The sequence below is a fragment of the Dermacentor albipictus genome, chromosome 4 (assembly GCF_038994185.2).
Source record: "Dermacentor albipictus isolate Rhodes 1998 colony chromosome 4, USDA_Dalb.pri_finalv2, whole genome shotgun sequence".
Classification (NCBI taxonomy): domain Eukaryota; kingdom Metazoa; phylum Arthropoda; class Arachnida; order Ixodida; family Ixodidae; genus Dermacentor; species Dermacentor albipictus.
The window spans coordinates 104260583-104270248 of NC_091824.1; the positions used below are offsets into that span (position 1 = coordinate 104260583).

The following is a 9666-nucleotide window of genomic DNA, read 5'->3' on the forward strand; positions in this document are numbered from 1 at the left end:
TGGAGTCTGAATGCAAAAATGCTCATGTACGTTGTAGGGTGCACTTTAAAAGACCTATGTTGTCAAAATTAATCCTGAGTTCTTGACTCATGTGTGCCTCATAATCAGATTGTGGTTTCGGCACGTAAAACCCCAGAATTAATATTTTTGTTGTTGGCTCCATGTTGGGGCTTGCCTTCTTAGCCCGCTGTTGGTTCTTTTATTGCATGCACATTATTAATATCACCTTCTGGAATTTGTTGACATTGTTTTGCACTTTTTTGCTGATTATTCTTTTCGCCCTGTTTCTTTAGGAACGTGAGATTGAGGCTGAGCTTGGGGATGACTACATACTGGATCTGAAGAGTGAGTAACGGCGGCTTCTTTAACAATGCGTTGTGCTTCTGTGTGACCTTCATGAGTGATTTTAATGCCCACGCTTGATGCCTTTTGTTCTGTCTCCAGAAAAGTATGACTTGCCTGAAGATGAGAAGTATGATGTTGTTCCCGAGATTTGGGAAGGGCACAACATTGCTGACTACATTGATCCCGAAATATTTGAGGTGCGAGAACATTTGGAATTCTATAAAGCATGCGTTTCTTATTGCGAGTGCACTTGGAACATCTTATTAGGAACACTTTGTTGGCAGCATGCTAGAAGTGCAGGCATTGTGTGCTTTATTCTGCATTTTAAAATTAGAGCTCCTGGCTGGCATTAGATACCACTCTATAATTGTCCTTTGTGAGAGAGACAACTTTTATTCTGCCTGTGGGGCATCAAAGTTTTAAAGATCTCATGCTGTTTGGCTCAAGAAACTTGAAAGCACTATCTTTGGGGAGGACATTGTCGGTTTTTGAGAAGGAATGGGTACATATATTTGTGCCATTATCCCCATAAGTAGAAAACTGATGTGGTTGTGCCTACCTCTTTTGCTAAGTAAAATTGTCTCATCGATGGTAAACATGAGTGCTGAAATTTGCCGTTAATAAGGATGTTTGTAGCTTACACCACAAAAAGTCTGCGGAATCTGCCCTATTTTATTGCAGCCACTTGGGCATATGTGTATGACTAAATTTCATACACATATGTACTGGTGTCCTACAAAGTTCTTAAGTTTAGGTGTGTGCACCGGTTATATATGGCTGAGTGCATAATGTCCTAATAAACTGGCTTCATACCTACCCACATTTACCATATTGAATAAATGTGCATCTCATCTGTGCAGGTCATAATCTTTAATGGTGCCAGCGTTTTCCTTATGGACCTTTTGAGTGTACCATTGCCATAAGCTTTCTGCCTTTTATTGAGACACATGATACATAAGATACTTACCATATGCTTCACCGGTGTTATAGCTGTCAAGTGTCTTTTCCACACCTTACTGAATTGTGATTGTGTGTTTATAGATGGCAACTTTAAACAAGAATTTAATTGCTGTGGCTCATATAGGAGGGCACTTGGATTTTATTGGCTGTTCGGTACTTTGGGTTGGGTATGCTTGTGAAGGTTAACGTGAGTTGTGGTAGTTTGCTTTGTGTACTGTCGCCAAAATTCTGTCTCACTAAATGATCTCATGGCACCTCAGTGCTGGCCTGATGTCATATATGGTTCAATGTGCAGAAACTGAAGCAACTTGAAGCAGAGGAAGAGTTGCGAGAGCAGGCTGGCTTCTACGATTTCCCAGAAAGTGAGGAAGATGAAGAGATGAAGGAAATCAGGAGCCTTGCTCGACAGTAAGCACACCATGCTTTTCTCTTTTACGTTCGTTTCTTGCGGCATCATAGTGATTGATTTCATCATTTGCTTGGACTGTCGTAAGGAAATTTACTGTTGATTCTGTTTGTTGAGCTGTTCCTGTGAAGTAATTTAGTATCAAGCTCCCTTTTGTACCTTTATATTGTTTTCTGTATAAGATTCACTTTATGGTTATATTTCTGTGATGGCTACAACTGGGGTACTCCTTGTCACTAAGGTGCCAGGTCAAATTTTTCCTTGTCAGATTGGAAATGATGCCATGTAGCCAAGTTGGCCATGAGCACATTGGCCTGTGAACTTTTGCAACAAATACTCAAATAGTACATGGTACTTTTAAATGCTTGCAAGACACTTCAAACATGTTGTTTGAGTACTTTGGTGAGGTCACTTCTTGCAAGGTGCTGCTCCATGACTATGTTTATAATAATGTTTATAATGTAGTCAGCAGAGCACAAAGTTTATTATCCTTTATCATTGTGTAAGCTCTCCATGCAGTATAGGAGGGAAGTGCTAGTTAAAGAAAAATGAAAGTGAAGCTCCAAATCCTGAAAAAAGTTCAGGAAGGAGCTACAGTGCAGCCCAAGTGTCCAAGCAACTCTTTCAGTTGAGCACCCTCGGGACTACTTCCACTTTTGCATGAACATTCAAAACGATATCTCATTGACATGTTTGGTAAATGATTGATATCCGTACAAGTGATCGACCAATGATACTGCCCTATGAATGTAAGTGTCCTGTGTGGAGAAAATGGCTGTAAGCTTGTGTGTTTGTAGTAGCAGTACCATTGCTATAGTGCTGTGATGCTGAATGCATGGTCGCAGGTCTCATTTCTGATACTCTTATCTGAAATTTTGTTAATTGTGTAGCGTAGAAATGCTTCTGTACGGAGGTCTTAGCATATGCTAAAGGAGTCTCTCTTCAGTATGAAATAATTTATATTCTGTTGCCTCTATACTATGATCATCATAGTCATTTTGGAACATGGTATTTCACCTACCATTGGAATTTTTGTGTTCTCACTTTCCCAGGATCCGAAAGAAGAAGGCCATTTTGGCAATTAATGCCAAGATCGACAACACCACGAAACCTAAGGTTTCAAGGCCAATAATGAAGAAGGTAGGCTATCTTTTTCCTGTCATTATCTTTGGAAAATAATGTGCCTACAAAAGATTTCTTTTCCCATTCCAGAGGGAACGCAGCGTGAGCAGATTGCGCTCTGAAATGTCTGAACTTGGTGTGGAGCTTGACAAGGGCCGGGTAAGTATTTTGTGACTATTACTTTGTCATATATCTTGGAAGTTTGTTGAACGTGGTCTTTAAAACTTGTAATGTTATTGTTGAAGTAACAAACAACATTGCTAAACCACGAATTTATGCATGTGCTTTCCCCCCTCCCCACTTATTGATATCCCATTTTGCGTGGTGATGTAGACCCCTTGCAATATAAACTCTCACAAGTTTTAGAGGTTACAAACATAGAGGGCCATTGCATTGGTTGAGCAATCATGATTGTATCTACACAATATTACAGTACTGAGAAATGGCGAGAACACTGCAAGAAGAGCCAAAATTTTTGCAGCTCCTTGCATGCAGAGCGTGAGAAGATGCCAAGCTGCCGCTAATATGACTGTGCCATGTCGCCACAGTGAAGGAGCTTTCGCTGTAGCAGGAGCGCTTGGAAGAGGTTGGAGGGGAAGATTGCTGCTTTCAGAAGCTGTTCAGGGGATTTGGGGGGAGTTCCTGTTAAGATGCTTATTAGGGTATCTTCAATTTAGTCCAATGCCAAGGTTCTCATAATATGGCTTTTAAAAATCCCTTTGCATTTGTTTTGAAGGGAGCGTACTGTATTTATTCCTTACTGTACGGAATAAAAACAGGTCTTTGTTATAGAGAGAGAAACCTTTTCCTTTCTGTTTCAGACACATTTCAAGAGAGCTGCATCAGAGGTGAGAACGCCGCGACCTTTGAAGAGGAAGCGGGAGGACAGCGAAGGCCGTGTGCGCAGCAGCTCGAGGACTCCAAGAGACCAATCGGGCATCCGCGACGCGACGGTAAGTTGCATGCATTCAGTATGAAAGCTGAATATTCACACTATTATCGTTCCATGGATGTAAATGCAAGTTGCCAACCAGTAATTCTGATTTGTCAGGAACTGCCCAAATATTTTAATAATTGGTAGTTTTAAGTAACAGAATTTTCTGAAGATAAGAGCCTTTATTACATGAGTGGCTGATAAAGCTTGGCGACACGTTGCTGTATGCTCAAATGCGGCTCGGTCACTCTCCAATTTGACTATTGTCGTGCTCTCACTACAAATGGATGAAAGTATAGTCAATGCATGCACTAGTAAGGAAACTTGGGCGAGTTTGGTGGTAGCTCATATTTTACAAGCAGCTGTGCTAACTAGGCTACGATGAAGAGGATCACAACACAAGTGTTCATGCTCACCTAAAAGTTTATTAGAAAACAATATGAATATATAAAGAAATGCTAACCTGGATGCAATCAAAGCCATGCATGCGTAGCAGAAACCAGCTGGATGCAACAAAAGTTATGTCGAGTGGAAAGAACATGTGCATCAAAAAACCAAACAAACAGAAAACACATGAAAAGAAAAAAATTTTTGTGGGAGTGCTGAATACAACCAAATGTAGAAAGCTCTTTTAAAAACTAATTTGTAAGGACCTTAATTTGGTGCAGTGCATGCACCAAACCTTCATCACCTAGCAGCTTGAACAGAAATCAACCACGCTCTGATAGCAAAGTGATCTGCAAGGGACCTGTATAAGTGATATTCTTGCTTGTAGGCTTACATTTGCACTGGGAACTACATATAACATATAAACCAGTATGTAGGTTGAAGCTTTCTTCCAGAGAAAGCATATGAATGTCACTCCTTGTCCTATATATAGTGGTCATTCATGGAATGTAACTTTAATTTAACAATAGGGAGCATGCAAGCACTGCAGCAATTGCCATCGCCATCACCTCTTAGTGTAAAGGATGTGCTTGTAAGACAGAACTGCCATTCCTATTTGTTAGCTTTTCGTCATTCTTTATTGTTGGGTGCATGCTGTTTTGCCTTGAGGTGGGTGATGGAACCCGGTGGAAGTTCGCTCCTGTGTTCATGCTTGCTGAAGTGAAAGGAAATTTGGCACCCCAGTGCCACTTCAGCATGTAAATTGTAATTCTGTAATTCAATCTACTTGCATAATTCTGGGCCAACTTGTATGAGGTTGATTAGATGTGCTGTTGCATTAGTTGTCTTTGTGGGTGCCTTCCTGTCGTCATTGTCGTGATGTGTATGCAGATGAGGACAAAGGTGAAGAAACTGAACAAGAAGGCTCAACGGCCAATGAACAGGCAGGCCAGGAAAGGAGAAGGCGACCGCACCATCCCCAGCCTCAGGCCCAAACACCTGCTGGCCGGCCGAAGGGGTGTGGGCAAAGCAGATCGTCGCTGAAGCTGGCTGGACAAGGCTTGGTTGCTGCACTTGGGGACACTGTCTTTTGTGTTAAAAATAATAACTGCTGTCATCAGTTGTTTGTCTGTCTTCAATAGGAAACAAAGGCTTGCAGTGTTTTAACAGTGCAAAAAAAAAAAATACGGAAAGAAGCATAGATGACAGATTGGGCACTGAATTTCCAACAGTTAAATTATACAAGCATATATTTTATACAAATTGTGCATCAAGCACTCAAAACATTGCAATATTTTGGCACACAAATGTGCCTATATACACCTTGTAAAATATGCCATGTTATCAGAATTAAAGGGGCTATGACACGGTCGTCCAGCTGTTCTCAGTTTATTATTGTGATAGCAGTTATGTGAACACTCCAGGCGAATTTCTGCCATTGCAGTGAGGTTCCGTATAGAGAGTTCAAGTGTGATAAGGTTGTGGCCATGCCCTGTTTGTTGTAGATGCAAGGGGAGGGTGCCATGGTGAGCCGAGACGGGATGGTGGCTTGGTGCAGCAGCGTCTTCTCGTGCACACAAGGGAGTAAGGCGGGCAGGGTTCACGCCGACTTTTTGTGTGTACAAGGGGGGGGCAAGGTAGCATGGGTCTCCGCTTCTACTGCGGCTGTGACTGCGCATGGCACTGCTGAGCACGGTTGCGCAGGTCTTGGACATAATCTGTAGCAGGTTTGAAGGCTAGTCGACCTGAGATAGCTGATGGCTTTGTGTGCGTTGTGTTCTTGCGTGCCTAGTTCTCATTGAAATAATAGGCAGCACGAAGGGGTATTTCCTCGCCACTGCTGTTGCTCTTAGCAAGGCAGTGTGATGACAGCAAGTGGCTGCGGTCATAGAGTGAGATGTGCTCATGGTTGCCTGTGCTCACGTGACGCTGTGCTTGTTAGTTTGTAAGCGAATGTTTACAGTAGTTTGTACAGCTTACAAAACTACCAACCTTACTGTGTATAGCTGTCTAATTTTCTATCGCAATGAATGCTTTGCGTTTCAAGCGAAATTGCAACCTTTTAGAGTAACTGAGAGTAGAGGGCCCAGTATGGTCATACACAAAAAAAAAACTGGGCCCTCAGCGCATACCTTAACTCGAAATTTCAATTTGAAATCGCTGCCTTTACACCTCTCCCACTGACGATCGCTCATGGCACAGCTGTGGGCTGTCAGGAAATGAGGGTCCACTGCTGTGTTGTCAATGAAACAGTTCAAAGCCACGTTGGGTGCCTTGCTCTATGCACTGGCACCCAATGTCACAGCAAGGTCATCACTGTTAAATTGTGCCTCCATTAACTCGCACAGAAATTTGAATGCAAATTTTCTACTGCATCAAATGCGCTCAAATTTTGCCAGCTCGCAGTGGGACATGTACATTTTAATATGCAATACGTAATTCAAGCTAGAAAATATGGTGTCGCCCCTCAAACAGTAGTAGAACAAGGAATGTTGCCGATGTCAATGTTCGTATGAAAACTTGTCTTCATAAGGTGCAAGGACAAGTTCCCTTGTCAGAATGGTGGATCCAGTGACATTTCTTGTACCACTGTTAATCACTTTAAATCTCCATCTTCCTGTGAACCACTTTTTTTTCGGACTTTTTTTGTCATGCAACACCAAGGACCAACAGCTGCATTTAAGTATTGTCTTTATAAAAAAAAACTGTTTCCCCTATCGAAAAATGGGGCTAAGTGAAGCTTGTCCTGCATGCACTTGACCTTCATCAAGATTAAGTAACCCCCAGGTAATCGTGCCGGATTGCACCGGCCTTCCATTGCCTCGGCTCGGGATCTTTTTGTTACTGTCGGATTGCCTGGGCTCGGGCGAGTTCTCGCCGCCGTTTGTCGAAGGCTGCCTGTTCCTCGGGGAACACTACACGTGGCCGTCCCATCAGTTTTCCGAGACTGAACGGAAGCGAAGCCAGCGAGCGCTTTCACGGGCAAGTTCTTGCCGCCGCTTGTCGAACGCTGCCCGTTCCTCGGGAGAACGCACAACGCGTGGCCGTCCCACCCATTTTCCGAGACTGAACTGAACGGAAGCGAAGCCGGCGCACGCGAAACCCTTTCCTGACCTTTCTCTCCCCGGCGGAAGCGAAACAGTTCTGATTGGTTGCGCGCGCGGCGTGGGCGCGCGCCTATGCAGCTGGAATCCTTCCTAATGACTCGTGTGCCGGCGCAGCTGTCAACTCGTCAAACCGCCCTTTCCTGCCGCTGCTCTGCTCCGGGAGCAACTGTTTTTTTTTCTGTGACCACAACGCCACTGAAACTTGTGAGCGAATACAAGCTTTGCTTGAAAAGTGCTTGACCATTTTCTTTCGTGAGTTCCTTTGTTTTCGAAGCAAAAGTCGCGAAAGACAACTCTGCTGCTGTTTCAATGTTCTATTTAGAACAATAGACACCAGCAAAATGGACTAGTCTAACGGTAGGCTTGGTTGACTAAGAAATCAATTATGAATCTTAACTATCTTGCCGATGTCTATATATGATTAGTGCGATAGCAATTATACGGACGCTCGAGGCACATTCGTTCACCTCACCGCCGTTGTCTTGCATTCCTGCTCAACAGCGGATACGTGGCACGCATGCGGAGGTTTAGAGTAAGGGTCTCCAGAGACGTGGAGTGTATTGACTGCAAAAAATCATGAGCCATTCCACTGTGTGAATAAAGGTGGATGACCAGCGAAGCTGTTTAGCATACGACACGGAATTTTGAACATTGGTGCGGACTCATTTACTGTGTTTTTATACATTCGCGCGGACGACGGGACCGCCGCAATGAAGAACCGGAGGAAGCTAGACATGCGTGACGTTCAGACGGGACCGCCACCACGGCAGTTCGTAAGGGGATACGCAAGCGCTTAGAACGCCGACTGAGAGAGGACGGTGCGAACGTAGACATGGTAAAACCCCTTAAACGTCGCAAAGTAGCGACACTCACCTCCTTTGTATTCACTCCTAATTTCTCCTCTCTTTCACGCTCCCTCCTCGACCGTGGCGCCGCCTACACTGCTCGAGCGTAGCAACGGCGCCAACATGCGCTCCTCACCACTCCGTAGACGCTTATCGAGCAAAAATGGCGCTGATGCACAGCGCGAGGGCTCACGTGATGCTATTAGGCCAATAGCGACGCGGCGTCGGCCTCGGCCTGAGCGCGCGAGGAGGAGGCGGCATTCTTCAAAGCGTGGCACTACGTTACGAAGTTTAAGGGGTTTTAAGACATGGCCGATCGACGTGGGTCAAAGTGTAGTATGTTTCCTTATATTCAGCTTAATATCTGATACCGGTTGTAATTGGATCCACGCTATAAAACTTCTCTGCAAGTTGGCAGAATGCTTGAAGCCTAGCTGCTTCACCTCCGCCGCGGGTTGGCCCAGTATTTCGCTATCTTCGGGATTGGCTCATGGTTTCTGGTGTATGGACATCGATCCACTGGAAACTAGGCATATACAGCTTGGCTGTAAAACGACAAAACAGATGCATCGTCAACGCTATATGTGCTCAATGACCTCGGTGACGGAGCCAGGGCCGCGTCCTTCGTTCCGCGACTAGCATGGCCGTTGTATAAGTTCGTTCTTTATTCTATGGTTGTATGTGCACGCGCAACGAGCACACTAGCGCTCCTCCCGAGCTGCTGTGTTACTGGTCTGAGTGGAATGGGCAGTAAACGTCAAGCTAACTCTTTCGGTACCATGGGGAAAATAGGTTTTTTGTAGGTTGAGCGAGATATATTTATTTTTATTTTATTTAACAATACTGTAGGCCTTTGCACAAGCCCAAACAGGAAGTGGATTGTAAAATATACACATGAGTATGGGAACACGGAACACGGAAAAACAAAAAATATATAAAGCAAAAAAAAAAGCTGTCATACAACAGCACTGGTATTCAACACAAGACACTTTCTTTGTTTCTCATGAATCAAGCAATAACAAAATGTGCTCAAAACAATTGCAATATTAGTCGTATAACATTCTTGTAGTTATCGTGGATCTATAAAACACCACTATTCAGCACATTGCAATATTTACATTTGAAATCATAAGACAGTATGCAATCACACGTGCACTAGTGTCCAATCACTATACCAACGCATTACCTTTGAACTACGCACTCAAATACTTTCATGAACAGCCAAAATACGGCTCCAATTTTGCGACAAAGCCATCCACAGACTCTGATTTTACAATTTCCTTTGGTAACGAATTCCAGATTTCAATTTCCGATAGGAAATATGAATATCTAAACGTGTCGCACTGTGTCGGATACTGCCTGATGTGTTTATAATTACAGGTTCTATTAGAGTGTCGGTGTGGTGGTTGCACGTAATCTCGCTTATCTATATTAATGTTGTCATTACATAGCATAAAAATAAATTTCATGACAGTCACACGACGCCGACAAACAAGGGTAGGCAGTGCTGCCTGGCTTCTAAGAGCACTTACGCTTTCGTTTTTTTTTTGTTTCCGAACG

At 43.7% G+C, this 9666-nt stretch overlaps 1 protein-coding gene across 1 annotated transcript in view; it reads left to right on the top strand.

The window, feature by feature from the left end:
* Non1 (nucleolar GTP-binding protein 1) overlaps window positions 1–5274 on the top strand; it is a 34025-nt gene extending 28751 nt beyond the window's left edge. The window contains exons 11-17 of the mRNA XM_070537311.1: window positions 294–345; window positions 445–542; window positions 1601–1713; window positions 2764–2851; window positions 2924–2992; window positions 3655–3786; window positions 5046–5274. Of these exons, the coding sequence (XP_070393412.1) occupies window positions 294–345; window positions 445–542; window positions 1601–1713; window positions 2764–2851; window positions 2924–2992; window positions 3655–3786; window positions 5046–5198 (705 nt within the window). The 3' untranslated portion in view covers window positions 5199–5274. The remainder of the gene's footprint in view (window positions 1–293; window positions 346–444; window positions 543–1600; window positions 1714–2763; window positions 2852–2923; window positions 2993–3654; window positions 3787–5045) is intronic.
* The last annotated feature ends 4392 nt before the right edge of the window (window positions 5275–9666 follow it).